Source organism: Mobula birostris, chromosome 6 (assembly GCF_030028105.1).
Source record: "Mobula birostris isolate sMobBir1 chromosome 6, sMobBir1.hap1, whole genome shotgun sequence".
Taxonomy (NCBI): Eukaryota; Metazoa; Chordata; class Chondrichthyes; order Myliobatiformes; family Myliobatidae; genus Mobula; species Mobula birostris.
The window spans coordinates 48,008,414-48,032,630 of record NC_092375.1 but is presented as its reverse complement, the minus strand read 5'-3'; the positions used below and the strand labels follow the sequence as shown (position 1 = coordinate 48,032,630).

Here is a 24,217-nt window from a genome sequence, read left to right as displayed (position 1 = left end):
TTGTCCATGTTGAGTAAACCTCTTGTGTACGTCTACTGCTTTCAACGTTGTAATTATACCTATCTCAATTGATCATTCCATATTTGGACCATGTGTGTGGGGAGAAAAGTCCGTCCTCGAGTTCCTTTTAATCTTTCTCCATAAAACTTTAAATCTATGTCCTCTAGTTTTAGGCTCCCCTCTCTTGGCAGAAGAAAACTTGACCATCCACCTTATCGACATCCCTAATAACTTTATTGTATCTCTCATCCCTCACCCCTCAACCACCTGCGTCCCAGGGAAGAAGGTCCCAGTCCGTCCAGTTTCTTCTTATAACTTGGGCTCTCCTGTCCCAGTGACATTCTCTTGAATCTTTGCTGCATCCTTTCCAGCTTAGTGCCATCCTTCCTCGAACTGGGTGATCAGAACTGCACACAATTGCCTGACTCATACAATTGCAACATGTTGTCCCAATTTTTATACTCGCTGCCCTTCCCAATGAAGGCAAGCATTGCCAAACATACCATCTGAGTTGTCACTTTCAGGGAACTATGTACCTTTACCTCTAGGGTACCCTCTTTGTTCTACAAAATTCTTGGGATGTACCATTTATTGTGTAAGTCCTGCTGTGATTTAATGTCTCACTCTTGTCAAAGTGTATCTTCTTTTCCTTGTGACACTTATCCAGTTTGTCTAGATCTCTTCAAATGTCAGATGGCCTTCATTGTCCACGGTACCACCCAAATTCCTTACGATGTTGTGATCCTAATTATTAATTCAGATGATAAGCAACAGTGGACCCAGCACCAATGACACTGGTTACAGGCCTTAAACTGAATTGCAACCTTCCTCTTCCACCCTTCCTTCCATCAAGCCAATTTTATATCCAGTTGGCCAGCTGAGCCTGGATCCCGTTTGATATTACTTTCTAGCCTAGCCGACTGTAGCGGTTACTTGAAAACCAACCAAAACTGCTGGGAGACTAAGCCAGAGTAATCAACACTTTACGATGCACTCCAAGTAATGAATTTCTGAGTCAAAAAAGGTATATTCAATCCTTTACTATGAAATGAGCAAAGCCTAATGGGCTTGTAGCAATTAAAAAAAAACTAACAAAACTAAATTAGCAATATATCTGTCTAATTAGTGGTCCAATTGCAATATTACACTTTATACTTTATTGTCACCAAACAATTGGTACTAGAGCATACAATCATCACAGCGATATTTGATTCTGCTCTTAGTGCCCTCTGGAGTACAAATTGATAGTAAATATTAAAAATTTAAATAATAAATCATAAATAGAAAAGGGAAAGTAAGGTAGTGCAAAAAAACTGAGAGGCAGGTCTGGATACTTGGAAGGTACGGCCCAGGTCCGGGTCAGGATCCGTTCAGCAGTCTTATCACAGTTGGAAAGAAGCCGTTCCCACATCTGGCCATACGAGTCTTCAAGCTCCTGAGCCTTCTCCCAGAGGGAAGAGGGACGAAAAATGTGTTGGCTGGGTGGGTCGTATCCTTGATTATCCTGGCAGCACTGCTCCGACAGTGTGCGGTGTAAAGTGAGTCCAAGGATGGAAGATTGGTTTGTGTCATGTGCTGGGCTGTGTTCACGATCTTCTACAGCTTCTTCTCTCTTGCACAGGACAGCTTCCATAGCAGGTTGTGATGCACCCTAGAAGATTGATTTCTACGGTGCAACTATAAAAATTAGTGAGGGTTTTAGGGGACAGGCCAAATTTCCTTAGCTTCCTCAGGAAGTGAAGGCGCTGGTGGGCCTTCTTGGCAGTGGACTCTGCTTGTTTGGACCAAGTCAGGTCATTTGTGATATTGACCCCGAGAAACTTGAAGCTTTTGACCTGTTCCACTTGCGCACCACTGATGTAAATTGGGTCGTGTGGTCCACTACTCCTTCTGAAGTCAACAACCAATTCCTTCGTCTTCCTGACATTGAGGGATAGGTTATTGTCTTCGCACCATGCCACCAGGTTCTTAATTTCCTCTCTGTACTCATCATTACCCGAGATTTAGTGATATCAAGCAGTATAATAGTTTAATTAGCATAACTAATTAGGCTATAGCATTCCAATTAGCAAAGTAACAAAGTTAGCGGTCATTAAAATAAATATTCCCTGTGGTTTACCCCCTCTCTACTAGGCTAAAGAACTAACTAAAGCAAAGCATGAAGATGTTACTACGCTCATTTGTTCCTACCACACTCCAACCCATGTGACAGATGGTTATAATAAATGTGGTGTAAAATACAATACAGACAGAAAATAGATACATGGCTCCTACACTGATCCGGGGAGGGGGGGCAGTGGAGGTGGAGGGGTGAGATCTCCTCAAATTCAATGATTATACCTCTTCCCGTACTTTCACTTGCAAGAGTTCTATTCTGTTCTCCCAGTTCCACTTTCTCCACAACACCTTTCTCATGAGGAGCATTTCCATTCTAGGGTAACCAAGATGTAATAATTTTTCAAAAAGCAGGGGTTCTCCTCCACTGCTGTCAATGCACCCCTCACCCGCATCTTTTTCCTGCACAGCTGTACTCACTCCATTCTACCTTCACACCCCCCCCCCCGATAATCAGGAGTAGGGTTTCCCTTGTGTTCACTTATTACCCCATTGGCCTGTATCCGACAATTTTCTACCCCCCCCCCCCCACAGAAATTTGCTGTCACCATGACTCTCTTGTTTGCCGGTTTCTCCTTACAGTTTTGGGCTCCAGGCACTTTTCCCTGCACTCATACTAAGTGTTTCATTTATCCCTGCACTTGCTTGCTCACCAATATTCAGGGCCCTAAACAGTTCTAGCAGGCGAAGCAGCATTTCTATTATGAATCCGTTGGTGTTATTTATTTCATCTGTTGCTCTTGATATGACCTGTCTATATCAGTAAGACTTGAAGCAAATTGGGGGATACTTCGTAGAGAACCTTCACTCTGTACATTGTAACCAGTTAGGACCTCCTGGTGGCCAGCCATTTTAATTCCATTTCCCATTCTCACATTGACATATCTATCCACTGCCTCCTCTACTGCCAAGTTGAGGCTACATGCAGATTGGAGGAACAATTCATATTCTATATTGATTGTTGCCAACTTGATGGTATCAACAATTCCAATTCTAATGGTGTCAGCATGAATCTTTCTAACTTTCTATAAACACTCCTCTTTCCCCACTTTGTTTTCTTTGGCCCCATTACCCTTCTCTTTCCCCTCTCCACCCTCACTTTTTTCCTTCTGATTCCCCACCTCGTTCTTTTCATTCCATGGTCTACTGAACTCAAGAGATTCCACCTTGTTCAGCCCTTTGCCTTTTCCATTTATCACCAATCAACTATACAGCCGCGCCCCCCCCCCCCACCACCTACCTTCCTCCTCTTAGCTGGATTCACCTATCACGACCAGCTCATTTTCCTCCTCTCCACCCTTCACTTCCAGAAGAGTTCATTGTCTCCTATGCTTGCTTTGATGGTCAACACATTGAGGAACCATCACAAACTCCCACAGGAGGGTGAACCTGCAAAAAACTACCGGCCCAGATGTGGTACCTGAGCAAATACTGAAGACCTGTGCTGATCAACTGGCTGGAGTTTTCACTGAGACTGTTGAAACAAGTAGTTAAATATGTGAGGTACCCACCTGCTTCAAGCAGGCTTCAGGTATATCAGTATACCAGAAGAATGTGGTAATCTGCCTCATTGGCCAGTGGCACTTGCATCCACAGTGAAGAAGTGTTTTGAGAGGTTGGTGATGAAACATCAACTCCTGCCTGAAAAGTGACTTGGATTCGCTCCAATTTGCGGGTCCACTGCAGATGCTGATGGGGCATTCAGCCCTGGAGCAGCTGGACAACACAAAGGTGCATACACCAGGATGCTGTTTATCAACTACAGTTCAGCATTCAATACCGTCATCCCCTCAAGATTCCTGGATCTTGGCCTCAATACTTCCTTCTGTAATTGGATACTTGATTTCCTCACTTGCAGACCCCAATCAGTTCAGATTGGCAGCAACATCTCCTCCATGATCTCCGTCAACACGGATGCATCACAAGACTGTATGCTCAGCCCCCCCCCCCCCCCGCTCTACTCACTTTACACTTATGACTTGGTGGTTAAGCACAGCTTCAATGCCATATTCAGATTTGCTGATGACACCAGTAGGCTGAATCAAAGGTGGTGATGTATCAGCATACAGGAGGGAGATTGAAAATCTGACTGAGTGGTGCTGTAACAGCAACTTCTTAGTCAATGTCATTAAAACAGAGAGGCTGATTATTGACTTTAGGAGAAGGAAACCAGAGGTCCATGAGTCAATCCTCATCAGAGGATCAGAAGTGGAGACAGTCAGCAACTTTAAATTTCTTGTTATTATTGCAGAGGACCTGGCCTGGGCCCTGCACGTAACTGCAGTTACAAAGAATGCATGGCAGCGCCTCTACTTCCTTAGCGGTTTGCCAAGATTCAGCGTGACATCCAAAACCTTGATCAATTTCTATAGATGTGTAGTGGAATATATTGACTAGCTACATCACAGTCTGGTATGGGAACACCAATATCCTTGAATAGACAATCCTACAAATTGTAGTTGATATGTTCCAGTCCATGACTGCTTAAGCCCTCTCCACAATTGAGCACATCTACGCGAAATGCTTTTGTAGGAAAACAGCATCTATCATCAGGGATCTCCACCATCCAGGACATAACGTGTCTGTGCTGCTGCCATTAGGAAGAAAGTAGAGGAGCCTCAGGACTCACGCCGCCAGGTTCAGGAACAGTTATTACCTGTGAACCATCAGGTTCGTGAACCAGAGGGATAACTTCACTTGCCCCATCATTGAAATGTTTCCATAACCAATTGGCTCACTTTCAAGGACTCTTCATCTCATGCTCCCGATATTTATTGCTTATTTATTTATTATTATTTTTTGTATTTTGCACAAGTTGTCTTTTGCAGACTGGTTGAACTCTCAACTTGGTGTGGCCTTTCATTGACTCTGTCATTGTTTTTATTTAATGGATTTATTGAGTAAGCCCACAATAGAATGAATGCTAGGGTTGTATATGGCGACATATATTTACTTTGGTAATTTAGAGGGCAGGAGCATTGCTTTCATTTCAGTGTGAAAGTTTTTTTTATTCTCAATGGAAATTCACTTGCATTTTTCTGTCCTGCATGCTTTTACCACACGGTGTCACTAAGTTGCACTAATTCCTGACTGGCAAGGATGGATTTACATGTATATTTATTGTATTTTAGGATTTTAATCTGTAAGTACTGTTGTATTTAAGGTAAAGATAATGTAGGTCAGTGGGAAATTCTAAAACCATGCACCCAGCTGAGGGTATCCTCAGCAAAGTTGTACCAACCATAAAATATGAAATTTGATTTATGTTCTTCTGTTACGACTTTTTCCTCAAAGGCATTTTTGAAATTAATGTTTTGTGCGGAAATGGTATCTTTCGTTCTTTGTACTAAAGTGTTAATCCTACATCACTTATACTGTAAGAATAGTATATTGAATGGGATAATGCCACTGAAAAAGGGTAAAAGGAATTGAATTAAGAACAAGGTATGACACTTGAAGGATTAAAATGACAGTCAAAACAGAAGTAGTCCATTCAGCCTGGAGCCTTGAAATCATGATAATACATTACCTTGGAATAGTATTAGGTCTTCATAACTATTTTCACATTTTACTCTCTCATTTTCTAAATGTAAAATATATTCAAATAGGCTTTTTGAGCTAATCTACAAAATATTGTGTATCATGTCAAGTCAAACAAAAATTTCCAAAACCTGTCAACTGTTTACTAAAGTTAAAAACCAAAATTGTGAGGCATTATTCATTCTCTTTGTAATTACTGTGCTAACATTCATCAGGTGCAGTACTGTACATTACGTTACCAATTTTTTGATTTAAAAAATTGGAGGATCACCAGTTTTCAATGAATTCATGAGTAATACTGCCCCTACCACCCCCTGTAAGGTCCAATGGTATGATAGATAAAGACAAAAGAGCATTCAAGACAAACCAGGGAAATGAATGTAGAGAAGCACATATCTGCCAAGGGTACAAGACCACCTCAAAGGCACTGAACATGCCTCAGAGTTCAGTGCAGTCCATTGTGGAGAAACATGAAGCCATAGCCTCACTGCCTAGGTCAGGCTGCCTCTCTAAACCTAGTCACTGGAGAAGAAGAAACTTTTAAGAGCAGCTACTGTGATGCCAACAGTCACCGAGTGAGCTGCAGAAGTCAGTGGCTTGGAGATGAAGTTCATGGCGCCACAATCTCTAAAGTCTGGCACAGAAAGGGTATTTATGGAAGAGTGGCAAGGAAAAAGCATAGGCTAATAAAAAGCATATCCTTGCCCATAAAGGCCTTGAAGTGGATCGTTTAGAAGATACTGTAAGGATGAGAAAGATCTTGTGGTCAGAATAATCTGAAGTGGAACTTTTTGGCCTCAACACTAAGTGGTATGTGTGGCTTAAATCTGTATCAGCCAGGTAGCAACATCCCTACTGTAAAGTATGGTGGAGGTGGCATCATGCTGTGAGGATACTTTTCAGAAGCAGGGACTAGAAATCTTAAATACTATACTGCCAAATGCAGAGAGATCCTGGATAAAAGCCAGCTAGCCTCTGCCAGGAAACTTAAACTGGAGAGGAAGTTCACTTTTCAGCTGGACAATGACCCATGGCACACTGCCAAAGCAACCATGGAATGGTGTTATATGAAGAAAATTGATGTCCTTAAGTGGCCTAGTCAGAGTCCTGACCTCGATCCTGTTGAATATCCCAAAACCTCAAGATTGTTGTCCATCGGCACTCCCCAACTAATCTGGCACAGATTGAGCAATTTAGCGAGAAGGCATAGGCAAATCTTGCTCCATCATGTTGTGCAAAGCTAATAGAGACTTGTCCAAAAAGATAATTGGCTGTAATAGCTGTGAGAGATGGCGCAACTAAGCACTGATCAAAGGAGATGAATACTTCTGAACTGCTGACATTTCAGTTTTTGAATTATTAATTTTTCATGCTCTACAATGTTCTGTGTTTTGGGCATTACTGTGAAAAAAGGAGCATGTGATTCACAAATAAAAATTCTCAGTTAAATTGATCAAAATACCTGGGTTTATTTATTTGAACAAAGGGTTGGGGCTGAATACTTCAACAAGACACAGTATCTAAAGTCTGTTTGTTTTTTCAGAGACCAAAGTGACAAAAAAGGGCAAATTGAAGGGTAATCCAAGCCTTTGACAAGAAGCAGGAAAGGTGATGAAATCTAGAATTACACAGTATAAAGGAACAGAATATTGGAGGATAGGAAGAAGACAAGGCAATGATGAGAGAAGTGGAAGTGATTTATTCGTCCAGTTAATTTGCAAAATTGCAATGCTTCTGTATGTGCAGACAAAGTTATATAATTTGATAATAGAAATGTATGCAAAATTCTGATTTGAAGTACATATGAGATTGATAAGAGATTATATTGGAAAGAAAATTTGAATTAAACTTGAGGGTCACAACTAATGTATATTGCTGATTTAATTGTGCATGGTGATCAAAGAACTATTGATAATTCCACAAATGCCATCACTCCAATTGTTGAAGGGACCATAAAAATAGTTTTATTGTAAGTGATAGATTCCAGCTGAGAGGAGAGGGGTAAAAAAAATCTGAATTCTTAAGTTGTTACTCTCAGAAAATTGAAAGTCATCATTTAAGTTACTTGTATCAATTTTGTTTTCTTATTGTGTATTCTCGTCTTTCTGCAATCTAATTTGCATGGGTCCACTTTAGAAATATCCAAAAGGCACAACGTGAACGGGAACTAAGATTGTGAAGTTATCTGTCATAGTGGAGTAAATACTTTGGCATTACTCTAAGCAGTTTAACCTTAAAGTAGTGACTGATTAGAGATGTGAGACAATCACTGATGATGAATGATAATTTTAAGTTACAATGGGAGCAAAGCAGCACTTGGCAGCTGATAAAACCGAGGATGAAGTAGAACAAAATACAGTTGTCTCAACCAAAGCCAGCTTACTCTTTGTTATCAAACAAATACAACCAGAATTCCAAAACACGTGTAACGAGCAACACACATCAAAGTTGCTGGTGAACGCAGCAGGCCAGGCAGCATCTGTAGGAAGAGGTGCAGTCGACGTTTCAGGCCGAGACCCTTCGTCAGGACTAACTGAAGGAAGAGTGAAGGAAATGTGTAATGGGCACATTGTTATGGAAGTTCTACTGCCCTTGCGCTGGGGATATATTAAGCTATGCAGTGAGTTAAACATCTTAAAAATCACCTGAGATGGAAGATTCCTTTAGGGTTTTTAATGATATCTTACTTGTGAAGCTGTGGAAAGTCAAGTAAAACATGTACTAAACTCAATACAGAATTGCTGTGTGCCTGAATATACTAATACCATTAATTATTCTTGCAATTGATGTTTACCAAGGTAATACACAGACATAACATTCCATAACCATGCTGTATAAATAAGAATAAACTCATGGCACAACAATATCTTAAAACTGATAGACATAATACTTCCTTCAAAATGGATTACTAAATGTTTTCTGATATTAACAAAACCTAAAGCTCATAGGTATTGCTGTTTCAAGGGCAAGTAAAGGGGATGGAGATGGATGTTTTTCCATCATGTGTGTTTCAAAATGAAATTCAAGTTAAACTGTGCAGGAAGTGATGTTCATACAAAACAAACGGCACTTCTAGAGACCAGAACAGAAGTTATATCCTATCTCTACTCAGTTTCCCGAGGCTTGTTTCTTTTGTATCTCTAAAAGATACCCCATAATTTAAACTTTTTCTCTTTATATCAGGTATCAAGTTTACTCGTATCTAGATAACTTTATATATGATACTCACTTAACTTCATACAATCATAATACTTGAGTAATCCCTTTGAGTATTGCTTTGCTTTCAGCAAAATTATGATTGATCTGATTGTAACTGCATTACCACTTATCTGTGGCTTTTCAGCCCTATCAAAAATTTGTCAACTTCTGCGTTAAAAATATTCAACAATTTTGTTTCCATTGTGCTTTAAGGGAGAGATATCCAGCTACTTCTGTAATTGTGAGGAAAAGATGCCCATTTCTATCTCAAAAAGGGTGATCCTTTCCCTTAAACCAGTTTTCCGACCTTTTTTTAGCCCAACACCTCGCCCCCTCCCCAGCAGCTTCATACTTGTCAAAGCCCCTCTCTTAGGCACAGAAGACTTTATGGCACTCCTGTAGTGTAAAAACATGTCTACCATTTGCTAACTTGAGAAAAATGATTCTTTAAATTTCTATTTGTCTTTAAACCTAGCTTACGCAGTACCTGAGTGCTGTGCAACAGCTTTGACCTCAGTGTGATCCTTGAGTTTGGTTTTCAGCAAGAGTTGAAATATCTGGTTCAAATTGAGACAGCAAAAGCCTTAAGTCCCCACATGTAACAGTGTCCAAGCGGTTTCTGCTTTTTTTGTGAGCATGTGGTTCACTGCACTGAAGCCTCTTTCAACAAGGTAGGAGATGGAAATGCAATGAAGAGCAGTTTGGCTCTTTTCTGAAGACCGGAAAACTTTGTATGGCAGTGTAGCTGTCTAGGTGTTCTTGTACATCAGTCACTGAAAGCAAGCATGCAAGTACAGCAGGCAGTGAAGAAAACTAATGACATGCTGGCCTTCATAACAAGGGGAGTTGAGTATAAGAGCAAAGTGGTCCTTCTGCAGTTGTACAGGGCCCTGGTGAGACCACACCTGGAATATTGTGTGCAGTTTTGGTCTCCAAATTTGAGGAAGGACATTCTTGCTATTGAGAGAGTGCAGTGTAGGTTCACAAGGTTAATTCCCGGGATGCTGGGACTGTCATATGTCGAAGGATTGGAACGACTGGGCTTGTATACTCTGGAATTCAGAAGGCTGAGAGGAGATCTTATTGAAACATATAAGATTATTAAGGGATTGGACACGCTGGAGGCAGGAAGCATGTTTCCGCTGATGGGTGAGTCCAGAACCAGAGGCCACAGTTTAGGAATAAGGGGTAGGCCATTTAGAACGGAGTTAAGGAAAAACTTTTTCACCCAGAGAGTGGTGGATATATGGAATGCTCTGCCCCAGAAGGCTGTGGAGGCCAAGTCTCTGGATGCTTTCAAGAAAGGGATGGATAGAGCTCTTAAAGATAGCGGAATCAAAGGTTATGGGGATAAGGCAGGAAGTGGATACTGATTGTGGATGATCAGCCATGATCACAGTGAATGGCGGTGCTGGCACGAAGGGCTGAATGGCCTACTCCTGCACATGGAAATCTCTTACTAGCTCTTCCTTCAGTTCGTCTTGACGAAGGGTCTCGGCCCAAAACGTCGACTGTACCTCTCCCTAGAGATGCTGCCTGGCCTGCTGCGTTCACCAGCAACTTTGATGTGTGTTACTCCTGCACCTATTGTCTATTACACCAAAAGCCAACAATTTTGAAAAACATTTTTGTTTCTTCATTCCTAATTTCATTAATTTCTTCTTGCAAGCTCTCTTCCAGTTCTTCTATCTTGCAAAGGAATGGGCTAACTACCCAGTTTGGAACTTCTAGATTGTTCAAATCCTTGAATTGATTATGAAAATCCTTCTTCAGTGACTGCAGATGTAAGCAGTGCTCTTGCAAATCAGTCTGTGAAAGAGAGTGCCATACTTTCCATGCAGGGAAACTGAGAATATTCTTCTCCCAATGATTTGCTTAAATATTTACAATTTTCTGATAAAATTGGACACTCACTTTTTGCCTAGATTTAATTGAACTCTGCAGTTTCACGTTTAGAATATTTATTTTGTCATACAGATCAGCTAGGTCTCTGTGTAGAATTTCAAAGACGTTTTAAGCAGTTTGACAGCCATCACACTTCAGTGTGAAGAAGCAAGCATTCAAACTCTTCATTGTTATCTTGGCATAATTGGCGAAATATTCTGCTGCTTAATGGATGAGCTTTAAATGTGTTGATAGCAGATATTACAGGAGTCATGCTTGAAAAAAGTCACTGGCTGAGGTTTTTGGCCGTGAGATGTTGACAATGAATTAGACAATGGATTGCAAACAGACTTGGAATCTTTTTTTCATAAATGCCACTAAACCAGCATGGCGATCTATTGCATAAAAGATCATGTTCCTAATCAGAATACTTTTATTCTCAATGTACATTTTGAGTTTGTTGTAGATTGATTTGTTTTCAACTTTTTATGAAAGAAAATCTCTTCATAAACTTTTCCATTTTTGATAAACCATACACATGTCATTAGCAATGCCTTGTTGTCCTGCAGTTGTCCCCAAATTCTGTTGTCTGTAGCTCTGCATGGAGTTGATACTCAATGTCTTCACTCATTTCGTCAATACAATGAGCTACAGAATTATTACTCAAGATGAATTGATTTTAAGATATTGACATTCATTTTGAGAATGGTTGTGAGCACTTCTGATAGATCAGGCATTAATAATCTTTCACCAATTATGCGATTTTCCACATGAGAAACTATGAGATTGAGTAAAACCATAAGTAGCCTTTTCAGGATGTCCTTTATGAAAATGTTCCTGCAATTTTGATGGTTTCATGGCTTCATTAGACAGTGCATTATTACAAATAGGACACATGGGGTGTTGCTGATCTGACGGGAATGGAATAAAAACCGTATGTAACATTGTATTGACACAAGTTCTGTAGTTTCTGTTTCTTAGCAGGATTAGAATTCAAGGCTTCACTGCCTTCGGACTCAGATTGTGTTGTATATATTTATCCATCATTAATTAAAGTTAAAAATTAACACAAACTGGGAATGCCTATCAGATGTTGACAATAGCAGTGAGTTGACACAGATGCAATGATGGTAGTGGCACGTAAAGCAATGGGAAGGAGATCACAACAGCGAAAATTAAGTTGACAGGGATTCAGATTGGAATCTGAATGTTAGTCTGAATAGAGCTGGTGTTTGGCAAGCTAGCTTTATACTATTCCCGTTAACGCAATTGTCCAATCACGTATGGTCTCATAATCCCCAAAGATGGTTCTTGACCGCATATATATAACGGAGGTTGCTTTGAACACCTCAAATGGAACCCTCAGGGTCAGCAAGTTCACTGATTAGTTCTATTTCACTGCTTAGTTCCAGCCACTGCTGTATCACTGCGCAACCTGTTTTTCGTAGATCTGTAGAAAAAGTTGAGAGGGTATACTTGACTTACCAGCTGTTAAATTGCATGGACTTGTGCTGTACTGTGAGTCAAGGGGAACTGCTGGGCACCTTGGTTGCTAATTTATGCATCCTCCCAATAATGTCCGTCTGGTTGGTAAGGTTGGATGAGATTTCTGAATTTCAGACATGTTGTGATGATGAGTGCTCACCACCTGCAGACCTATGGTTTTTCTTGTGTTCCAGTGCCTCATCCATGTTTTTTTTGGAAATGCCTGCTCTACCAAGGTTGATCATGTCTTGTGCCTCAAGTTCGGGTCCTGCTTATCTTCCCTCTTCGCGCCTCCCCCCCCCCCCCAATGACTTGTGTTTTCCCCTAACAACCCCTTAGGACACATAACCACCCCTGTTGGGAATCACTGCCTCACTGTCTTAAACTGATGCTAGATTTTACCATGAGGTGGCACGCTCTTTACATCCATTCTGTAAAGATGCCTAAGAAGTTGTAAGAGTACAAAGAAGGTTCACCAGATTGATTCCTGGGATGGCATGACTTTCATATGAAGAAAGACTGGATGAACTGGGCTTGTACTCGTTGGAATTTAGAAGATTTGGGGGGGATCTGATTGAAACGTATAAGATCCTAAAGGGATTGGACAGGCTAGATGCAGGAAGATTGTTCCTGATGTTGGGGAAGTCCAGAACGAGGGGCCACAGTTTGAGGATAGAGGGGAAGCCTTTTAGGACCGAGATTAGGAAAAACTTCTTCACACAGAGAGTGGTGAATCTGTGGAATTCTCTGCCACAGGAAACAGCTGAGGCCAGTTCATTGGCTATATTTAAGAGGGAGTTAGATATGGCCCTTGTGGCTACGGGGGTCAGGGGGTATGGAGGGAAGGCTGGGGCGGGGTTCTGAGTTGGATGATCAGCCATGATCATAATGAATGGCGGTGCAGGCTCGAAAGGCTGAATGGCCTACTCCACCTATTTTCTATGTTTCTATGTTTCAGTCAGCACCTCTTTCTTCTGAACTCCAGCACATACACGATTAGTCTGCTTAATCTATCTTCAAGGCAATGTGCCCATTTCCAGGTATTGGTCCAGTAAACTTTCTTTGCAATATAAATGAATGTAATTGTCATACTTTTTCATTCAATTGGCTTTGCAATAAATTATAACATCTTGTTAATTCAGGTAGTAGCCAGGATATAAAATATACTTGGTGTGCTAGTATATAAAGAAGACTGAGTATAAAGTATGCTCAGATAGTGATGAGAAGGTGAACAGGAGTGAGATATATCAGTTAGTTGAGTGGTGTCACAGCAACAGCCTTGCACTCAGTGTAAGTAAGATCACTGAATTGATTGTGGACTTCAGAAAAGCTAATAGTGCAACTGTACTTCCAGATAATACCTGTAAAATTTCATGTGCGACATCCAATGTGCAAGTCTCACTTTCAATTTTTAAATGTTTATTTCTGTATTAATTCTTGTAGGTTTGGAGAAATATAAATGTTTCCATCAGCTTTTAACTGTTGTAATTATGTTTGAAATCCTGTTGATCTGATCTTAATGTGTGGTCTCATCCTGAAACATTAGCCTTTAGAGATGTTGCTTTCTCCACTTGCTTTTCTTGCTGCTGCCATCAGAAAGAAGATACAAGTGCCTCAGGACTCACCACCACCGGTTACTACCCCTCAATCAGCGAGCTTTTGAACAAAAGGGGATAACTACACTCATTTAAACACTTTTATCTTGTTAGTTCATGTTTGTTATTTATTGCTATTTATTTGTATGTGCATTTGCAGAATTTTTCTGTCCATTGATCCTGTTTTGAGTTTCTGTTCTATAGATTTGCTAAATATGCCAGCAAAAAAAGAACTGATCTGTTACCTAGCTTATGGAAAACAGTTAAGTGTCATCTTTGAATTAATATGGGACAAGAAAACTGAATTAATTTTCTCTCTGTTTTCAGGGCAATTAAAGCATTTCAGGAGGTGCTTTATATTGATCCTAGCTTCTCTCGAGCCAACGAGATTCACTTGCGTCTGGGGTTGATGTTCAAAGTGAACACGGACTATGATTCGAGTCTTAAGGTAGGCTTTAAGAATGATGCAGCTGCAGAGCATTAACAACATTTTTTTCACAATCTATGTTCCTTTATGCAATAGACTCCATTAAATTTGTTATATCAAATACTTAGTTTAGCAGAAACAGCCATTTTTGTTTCTCCATTCATCAAGCACTAAGAGTGTTTAATACAGGTTGAGCTCACTGTAGGAGACGTGTATCTACTTTGTATTGTGTCTTGTGTTGTGTGTTTATTATGAGTAATTTGTCACATGGGTTGGGGTGTGGTAGAAGGAAAGGGCATACTTACATATTCACGCTTCGTCTTAGATCAGTTTTTCGTCTGGTTAGAGCAGGGAGTAGATTGGGGAATGGGATATTTTGAATGTTTAACATTAAAGTTTAAGTATGTTTGAATATGCTTAGACTACTTATTTTGTTTTATCACTAGTTTTAGTTTCCATTGTTTTTTTTATCATTACAAGATTGTCTTTGCTGGTTTCTTAGTAAAGGGTCCAACGTACTTTCTTCGTTCGCTATTCGTGGATATATACACACATGCACGCGAGCACTGATATGACACCACAAATGGAAAATTCCGCAAGGCGCTGGGAACGTTCCCAGGAGATGCGCAGGTGTCTGCGTACCCCAGACAGTTCTGAGAAGTGACGTCACATATGTAATGAACAGAAGTAAATGAAAAATATAAACATAAATATCTTGATCCTATATTGAAAGAGCAAACTTGTCAGCATTTGGAGTGACACATATGCCACTTAACGTTATGTTGATCTATCAAACAAAGATCTATCACGAAAAACTGAAAATTAAGGTAATTGTAAATATTGAACAGGCTGGTTGCAGAAATTTAAGAAAGTCATGGCATTAAAATTTTAAAGATTTGTGGTGATAAAATTTCTGTTGATCACAAAGCAGTAGAGATATTCATTAAGTTTGCCAAGATCGTTGCTGACGAAAATCTAACATGCTGAGCGACTGCATGAGTACACATGTGTGATGAACAAATGTAAGACAAAGACTGCTTACTGTTATCACATAACTTCAGAGTCTGGAATGATGGCAATGCCAAACAGACTGACTGTTCACCTGGGCGGCCGAGGTGGTGATAGCTTTCCCTTTCTGATGGTTCAATGTACACATTATTGTTCAGTGCAGAACATTATTAAAATATTGCGTAAAGTTACCATTTGGGGTATATGTATAAGTTGAAAATGTAATGTAAACGGGGTTTCATCCTCAAAGTATCTTACTACATTGATCAAAATATTCCAAAATCTGAAAGCTAAGGCACTTTCTATGTTGTCAGAGGGTTGGTATTAGTTTTTCATGATTACATTGGCTTTTAGTGACCTGATGGGGACATGCATATGATGGGGGTAGGCATATGATGGGGATAGTGAATTTGCATTGTATGGAGGTAGAAATGAATTGCCCCTGTGTCTCATGCTTCTTTGCCTGTGGTGGTCTCTTCACTATATTTCTCAGTGCATGTAATAGTTTCATATTAACGAGTACAGGTTTCCCTGCTATCCGAAAGTAGACCGTAGTTGTGAAACCTTTTGTAAGCCGAAATGGCATAAAGCGAAGAAGCAATTACTATTAAATTATATGGGAAAAATTTTTGAGTGTTCCCAGACCCAAAAAATAACCTACCAAATCATACCAAATAACACTAAGATATAGTAAAAGCAGGAATGATATGATAAATACATAGCCTATATAAAGTAAAAATAATGTATGTACAGTGTAGTTTCACTTACCAGAATTGGGAAGACAGCAAGCTCACTGGAAGGTTGAGAGGTGGTACTGGTGGTGACGATGGTGTGTTAGGCACTCAAAACATCCTGCAAACCTGCCCTAAACCTTTGTGCCCTTTCAAAATTAAAGTCATACTTTTCTGCAACCATTGCAGCACTGTCAATCGTAGTGAAAATCTCACGCAAGTGCTTCACGTTCAGATCCTGGACGACTTCACTTTCGGGCCGTTCGCTATTGCATTCGGTTTCGATTGGTATTCTTTCCTCTTGCAATTGCATCAGCTCTTCATCTGTCAGTTCTTGGTCAGATGAATAGTAACCAATAGTAACATCGGCAGCTTTCAAGATTCTTTCTCTCCCTTACGAGCTCTCTTGGGCTTTTCTGATACCTTAAGACACACCTTGCTAACGGATGCACGAAATAAATTGAGTTAAAGCACAGATGCTCACAGACACAGTTCAAGGCTATGGCGGCTTGATGCTGAGTGTAGTTCCCAGGGAAGGAGCTTGGTGGCGCCACTCTCACTGCTCGGGGTGCGCGCTGCCTCTATAACGGCTCGCTACAAAACAAACGCTGAATGCTATTTTTGCTTTTCACCTTTTTTCGTAAAAGCGAAAATCCTCTTCAGATTTCTTTCGGTTAGTGAAAACAGGTACTAATGTAGGTCTTTCGTAAAAGTGAAGTGGCATAAAGCGAACTTTTGAAAAGCATGGCATACCTGTACTACTTAAAGGATACCCAAATGCTTTATTTGTGTCACATTTTAAAGTAATGCAGCTAGTGGGCCTGTCTCACAGGTTCAGCTTCACTTGCCTTTGTGATTGTGTGGATTTCTCCCCAGGTCCTTCAGTTTCTCTACACGCCCATTGCCAAAGATGTAGTTTGATAGGTTAATTGTCCCCAGTGTGCAGGTGAGTGGGAGAGCCTGAAGGCCGTTAATGAGAATGCAGGGAAGTGGATGTGGACTTTGTGTGACCAAGGGCCTGCTGCTATGCTGTATAACTTAAAATTTGATTGTCATACTCTTTGAAACTATTTTTTTTTTCTTATTTATAGTATGTATTTCTGAAATTTGTTCACCTTTATCTAAATTGATTATCTGATTTGTAAATATGAGCAATATAATTTTCTGTTTGCTGATACCAGAATCCTACTGTGCCTGCAGTAGTGTGGTGAGATGGAGATGTGTCTCTACCAAAGAAGGTGTAAGGTGCTCTTTCCTTCTGCTAGTCTTGGGCAGGGTGTAGTACCTGCTTAGCCTCCTGATCAGGGTCAAGGTACGCCACGGAGCAGGTGGTGGATGGTCGTATAAGCAGCTGGTGCATATCACAAGTCGTGGTTATGCGACCACTGGTGCCAGGCAGACTGTCTCTGAAGAGCATTGGTAATGGCTGGGGTCACCCATCTTGTAAAGACACTGCCCAGAAGAAGGCAATGGCACACTATTTCAATAGAAAAATTCACCAACAATCATGGTGGAGACTATGATCGCCCATGTCATGTGACATGGCACATAATGATGATTGCCTGTATATAAGACCATAAGGTATAGGAGCAGAATTAGGCCATTTGGCCCATCGAGTCTGCTCTGGCATTTCATTATGGCTGATCCATTTTTTCTCTTGACTCCAATCTCCTGCCCCCCACCACCCATATTCCTTCATGCCCTGAGCAATCAAGAATGCCTTAAAAATACACAAAACCTCTGCAGCTGCCTGTGGAAATGAATTCCACAGATTCACTGCTTTCTGGCTAAGTAAATTTCTCCTCATCTGTTGTAAGACTGTGTCCTTTGGTCTTAGACTCTCCCACACAGGAAACATCCTCCACATCCATTTTATCAAGGCATTTCGCCATTCGATAGGTTTCAATGAGATCACCCCCTCTTTCTTCTGAATTCCAGTAAATACAGACCCAGAGCCATCAAACCCTCTTCATATGACAAGCCAATCAATCCTGGAATCATTTTTGTGAACCCCCATTGAACCCCCTCAAGCACATCCTTTTTAAACTGCTCACGATACTTTCAAGTGAGACCTCACCAATGCTTTATAAAAGTCTCAACATTACATCCTTGCTTTCATATTCTAATCCTCTGGAAATAAATGCTAACATCACATTTGCCTTCCTCATCACAGACTCAACCTGCAATTAACCTATAGGGAATCCTGGCAAAGACTCCCAAGTCCTTTTTGCCTCAGTTTTTCGTACTTTCTCTCCATTTGGAAAATAGTCAACCCTTTCATTCCTTCTACCAAAGTGCATGAACATACACTTCCAGACTCTGTATTCCATCTGGCATTTCTTTGTCCATTCTTCTAATCTAAGTCCTTCTGTAGCCTCTCTACTTCCTTAAAGCTACCTGCACTGACCTTCATGTTGTCTGTAAACTTTACAACAAAACCATCAATTCCATCATCCAAATCATTGACATACAGGTTTCCCCTGCTATCCGAAGGTAGAGCATTCCTGTGAAACCGTCCATAAGCCAAAATCACGTAAAGTGAAGAAGCAATTACTATTAATTTATGTGGGAAAAATTTTTGAGCGTTCCCAGACCCAAAAAATAACCTATCAAATCATACCAATTAGCACATAAAACCTAAAATAACACTAACATATAGTAAAAGCAGGAATGATATGATAAATACACAGCCTATATAAGGTAGAAATAATGTATGTACAGTGTAGTTTCACTTAACAGAATCGGGAAGATTTAGCCAAAACCGATTTGTAGAAAAAAATAGGTATGTACACACGCGCACACACCTGCCTGTGCAAGGCTTCACGGTCATGGTAGTCTTTCTCGGGGTAAACACAACCTTTAAAGCGGGTGCTTTTTTTCGTAAAAGCTAAAACAGGTACTAATGTAGGTCTTTCGTAAAAACGAAGTGGTGTAAAGCGAACGTTCGTAAAGCAGGGGATACCTGTATAAAAAGAATGTGTCCCAATACAGACCCCGGTAGAACACTACTAGTCACTGGCAGCCAACCAGCAAAGTCTCTCTTGATTCCCATTCTTTGCCCCCAGCAACCAGCCACTGCTTTATCCATGTAATACCATGAGCTTATGGCTTGTTAAGCAGCCTCGTGTGGTACCTTGTCAAAGACCTTCTGAAAATCCAAGTACACAACATCAACTGATTCTCCTTTGTCTGTCCAGCTTGTTATTTCGTCAATGAATTGCAACCGTTTTGTCAGGCAAAATTTTTCCATGAGAAAACTATGCTGACTATAGGCCTATGTTATCATGTGCCTCTAAGTGCCCAAAACCACATCCTTAACAATAAACTCCTCCATCTTCCCAGCCACTGTGAGATCAGACTAACTGGCTTATAGTTCCCTTTCTTCTGCCTCTCTCTCCTCTTGAAGAGTAGAGTGACATTTGCAATTTTCCATTCCCATGGAACCATTCCGGAATCTTGTGATTCTTGAAAAATTGTTATTAATGCCTCCATGGTCTCTTTAGCCATTTCTTTTGGTACCATCTGGTCCGGGTGACTTATCTACCTTCAGACCTTTTAGTTTTCCCAAATACTTTCTCACTAGTAATAGTAGCTTCTCACACCTCATGACCCCTGACACCTGGAAATTCTACCATACTACTAGTGTCTTCCACAGTGAAGACTGATGCGAAATACTTACTCAGTTCGTCCATCATCTCATTGTCCCCCATTACTACCTTTCCAGTATTGTTTTCCCAGCAGTCCGATATCCACTCTTGCCTCACTTTTACACTTTGTGTACCTGAAGAAACTTTTGGTATCCTCTTTAATATTATTGGCTGGCTAGCTTTTGTATCCCATCTTTGCATTCTCAATGACTTTATTACTTGATTTCTACTGGTTTTTAAAAGCTTCCCAATCCTCTAATTTCCCACTATTTTTTGCTCTATAATATGCCCTGCTTTTATGTTGACTTTGATTTCTCTTTTTAGCCACATTTGTGCTATATTTCCTTTAGAATATTTCTTCCTCATTTGGATGTATATATCCTGTGCCTTAGGAATTGCTTCTAGAAATTCCAGCCATTGCTGCTCTGCCATCATCGGTGGCAGTGTTTTTTTCCAATCAATTCTGGCCACCTCCTCCCTCATGCCTCTGTAATTCCCTTTGCTCAATTGTAATACTGATACATCTGACTTTACCTTGTCCTTTTCAAGTTTCAGGGTGAATTCGATCATATTATGATCACTTGCCCCAAAGGGTTCTTTCACCTTGAGCTCGCCAATCAATTCCAGTTCATGGCACAGCACCCAATCCAGAATAACTGATCCCTTAGTCAGCCTATCCACAAGCTGCTGTAAAAAGCCATTTTTTAGGCATTCTAGAAATTCCCCCTCTTGGAATCCAACTCCAACACCAATCTACTTGCATTTTGAAATCTCTGATTATTGTAACATTGCCCTTTGGGCATGCATTTTCTATCTCCCTTTGTAATTTGTAGAGCACATCTTTACTACCGTTTGGGGTTCCGTATACAACTCCCATCAGGGTACCCTTGCAGTTCTATAGCTCTATCTATAATTATTTAACACCTTCTGACCCTTTCTCACTTCTTTCTAATGTTTTGATTTCACTTTTTACCACCAGAACAACCCCACCCCTCTGCCTTCTTGCCTGTCCTTTCAATACAATGTGTATCCTTGGACATTAAGCTCCCAGTTATAATCTTCTTTCAGCCATGATTCAGTGATACCTACAACATCATACATGCTGATCTGTAACTGTGCTTCAAGTTCATCTACGTTATTCTGTATACTGTGCGCATTCAAATACAACATTTTCAGTCCTATATTCATCTTTTTCGAATTTGTCCACCTTTTATGTTGGAACTCATCCTGTTGACTCAATTTTTCCCAGTCATCATCCTCTCCTTGCTAGGAATCTCACTGCACATTGCCTCTGTTTGTAAACCAACTAGCTCATCTTTAGCACAATCACATCTGGTTCCTGTTCCCCTGCCAAATTAGTTTAAACCCACCTGAACAACCTGCCTGCAAGGATGTTGGACCCCCTCGGGTTCAGGTGTAACCCACCCCTTTTGTACAGGTTGTACCTTCCCCAGAAGAGATCCCAATCATCCATAAATCTGAACCTCTGTGCCAGTTCCTCTGCCACATGTTCACCTGCCAAATCATCCTCCTCTTACTCTCAGTGGCATGTGGCACAGCTACCAATTTAGAGATTACCACCCTGAAGGTCCTGCTCATCAACTTTCAACCTAGCTCCCTAAAATCTCTTCTCAGGACCTCCTCACTTTGTCTCCGTCTGTCAGTGGTGCCAATATGTATGAAGACTTCTGGCTGCTCGCCCTTGCGAATGTCACGGACCAGATCCAAGACATTCCCGATCCTGGCACCAGTGAAGCAACATACCATCAGGGTGTCTCTTTCATACCCACAGAACCTAGTCTCTGTTCCTCTGACTAAGGAACCTCCTGTCAACACTGCAGTCCTTTTCACTCTTCTGAACCACGTCACCAGACTTGGTGCTGAGGACCAGGTCACTAAGGTTCCCCCTGGTAGGTCAGTCCCCTCAGTAGTATCTAAAGTTGTATAATTATTATTGAGAGAAATGACCACAGGTGTATCCTATACTGGCTGTGCACTTTCTCTCCCCCTGACAGCGAACACTTCTTTGGAAGGCACTTACAATGATTTTGTTTTTTTTTAAAATAAAAAGTTAAATCTTTCAAGATTACATAATTATATTACACATTCACGTGTTTCTTTTTGATATTGTACTCTCAGGTACAAAATGCAGAAGCCACCCCAACATTTATTTTATTTCTGTGTGGATTTGCAGACTGAGGTGAAGCTAATGAATTGACTACATTTTTCTATGGGGATGACATGATGAAATTGCAATTAATTATATTATTACTTCAATGTTCAAAAGAAAATTAGTAATCAAAAATGCATATATGTCACCATATTAAACCATGAGTTTTTTTTTTGCAGATATTCACAGTAAATACAAAGAAACACAATAGGATCAATGAAAAATGGCACACAAAGACAGACAAACAACCATGTGCAAAAGACAACAAATTGTGCAAATACAAAAAAAAAGTAGCAATCATAAATAAGTAATGAATATTGAGAACATGAGATTTTGAGTCCTTAAAAGTCAGACAGTTGGTTGCAGAATCAGTTCAATGTTGGGGGTGATCCACTCTGGTTCTGGAGCCTGTGATGGTTGAAGGGTAACTGAACCTGATGGTGTGGGGCGTAATGTTCCTGTACCACCTCCACAGATAGCAGTGGTAAGAAGAGAGCATGGCCTGGGTGGTGGCGGTCCTTGATGATTAATGTTGCTTTCCTGTGACAGTGCTCTATGTAAATGTGCTCAATGATGGGGATGGCTTTACCTGTGATGTACTGGACTGGGCCATATCTAATACTGTTTGTAGGCTTTTCCATATAAGGGCATTTGTGTTTCCATACTAGGCCGTGATGCACCCAGTTAATGTACTCTTCTCCATACATCTAGAAGTATCTCAGAGTTTTGGATGTCATGTAGAATCTTCGCATACTCCTCTAATTAGAGGCAGCGCCTCTACTTTCTAAGGAAATGGAGGCATTGCCGTGTTTTCCTGTAGAAAGCTGCAAGCAGTGGGGAGGTAAAGATGTATTTGGTGGTAGGAAGTTGTGGAGAGTGATGTGCTAATGGGGTGGTATGTGAGAATAAGAGGAACTGTATCCCTGTTAAGATGACAGGAAGATGGGGTGAGGGCGTATGTCCCAGAAATGGAGGAGATGCAGGTGAGAGTAGCATCAATGGTGGTGAAATGGAAACCTTTCCAGTACACCGAAGATGTCCTCACCCTTCAGCGAAGGTGGTTTTTCTTCATAATTAATGCTGCTCTTACCAGCATAGTAAACCACTATATCAAGCCAGCCAAACATTTCCTTGAAGTTAGTTTCATTAGCTCTTTAGCCACAAACCTGTAGCTCTTCAAATGATCATCTATTTGAATAATCAGTCAATGTTTTAGAACCTGATGAAGGATTTCAGCCCAAAATGTTGGCTCTTTATTCCTTTCCATAAATGCTGCCTGACCTGCAGAGTTCCTCCAGCAGTTTGTATGTGTGTTACTATAAATTGCATCCTTACTGTATTTTGACTAGAATGGAATGCAGTCATTTTCCTCATTTCATAAGAACATAAACCTGACAAATTTAATAAATCTTTTGAAGATTTGAATAAAGTAATGCACAAGGGAATGCTCTTTATGATCTTTAATTTTTAATGGGTGCCCAGATTTGTAATACAAACTTCAAGAAATTATAGTTGCTCCTTCACAAACAGATCAGAATGAAAGTTTATAATTTAAATTTCTTTAATAGCCTGAGTAACTTTTAGCTGTTGGGATTATGGTGTGATGCTTTTTGTCAGTTTGGATATTCAAGCAGTCATGGTGTTTTTAAAAACCTGTGCTTCAGTGTTTTGAGTAGTTTTGTTGATTGATCTCACATGCACCACTCTGAAACGTTTCAACTTGCCTCCTTCCTACCTCTCATTTTTTTTTGAATCGTTTTGACATTATTTACAAAATATTAATTCCTCTTAATAACTGTTAAGAATTACAAGCAAACTTTGGAGAAACTACAAATTGCATTCTGCAGACAAGGAGGTACTCAATCTAGTTGTAAATTGACAAGTAGGACCTCCCTGCTATGCAGCAGTGCTGCCACAAGATATTGTATCCCTTCTTTCTTATTTTGTATATTATTTCTAATGGCTTTCACCACCTTCTTAATCTCACATTAAAAACAGATAAAACAGCTAATTCCTACACTTGGCGCTCTCAATATAACAAGTAGTGATATTGTCAATAACACAATCATGCAAAGAGGCACAGCCCAGTATTAAAGTTACAAAGCCTAAAATCTCAAACACGAGGAAATCTGCAGATGCTGGAAATTCAAGCAACACACATAAAAGATGCTGGTGAACGCAGCAGGCCAGGCAGCATCTATAGGAAGAGGTACAGTCGACGTTTCGGCGGAGACCCTTCGTCAGGACTAACTGAAAGAAGAGCTAGTAAGAGATTTGAAAGAGGGAGAGGGAGATCCAAAATGATAGGAGAAGACAGGAGGTGGAGGGATGGAGCCAAGAGCTGGACAGGTGATTGGCAAAAGGGATTTGAGGCTGGAGAAGGGAGAGAGTCATGGGATAGGAGGCCTAGGGAGAAA

The 24,217-nt window shown here is 40.5% G+C and overlaps 1 protein-coding gene across 4 annotated transcripts in view; it reads left to right on the top strand.

The window, feature by feature from the left end:
* The window catches only part of kdm6a (lysine (K)-specific demethylase 6A), a 252,209-nt gene that overhangs the window by 87,914 nt on the left and 140,078 nt on the right, over positions 1 to 24,217 (top strand). For all 4 annotated transcript variants that reach the window (XM_072260435.1, XM_072260433.1, XM_072260436.1 and 1 more), the window contains one exon: positions 14,145 to 14,265. In XM_072260435.1, the coding sequence (XP_072116536.1) occupies positions 14,145 to 14,265 (121 nt within the window). The remainder of the gene's footprint in view (positions 1 to 14,144; positions 14,266 to 24,217) is intronic.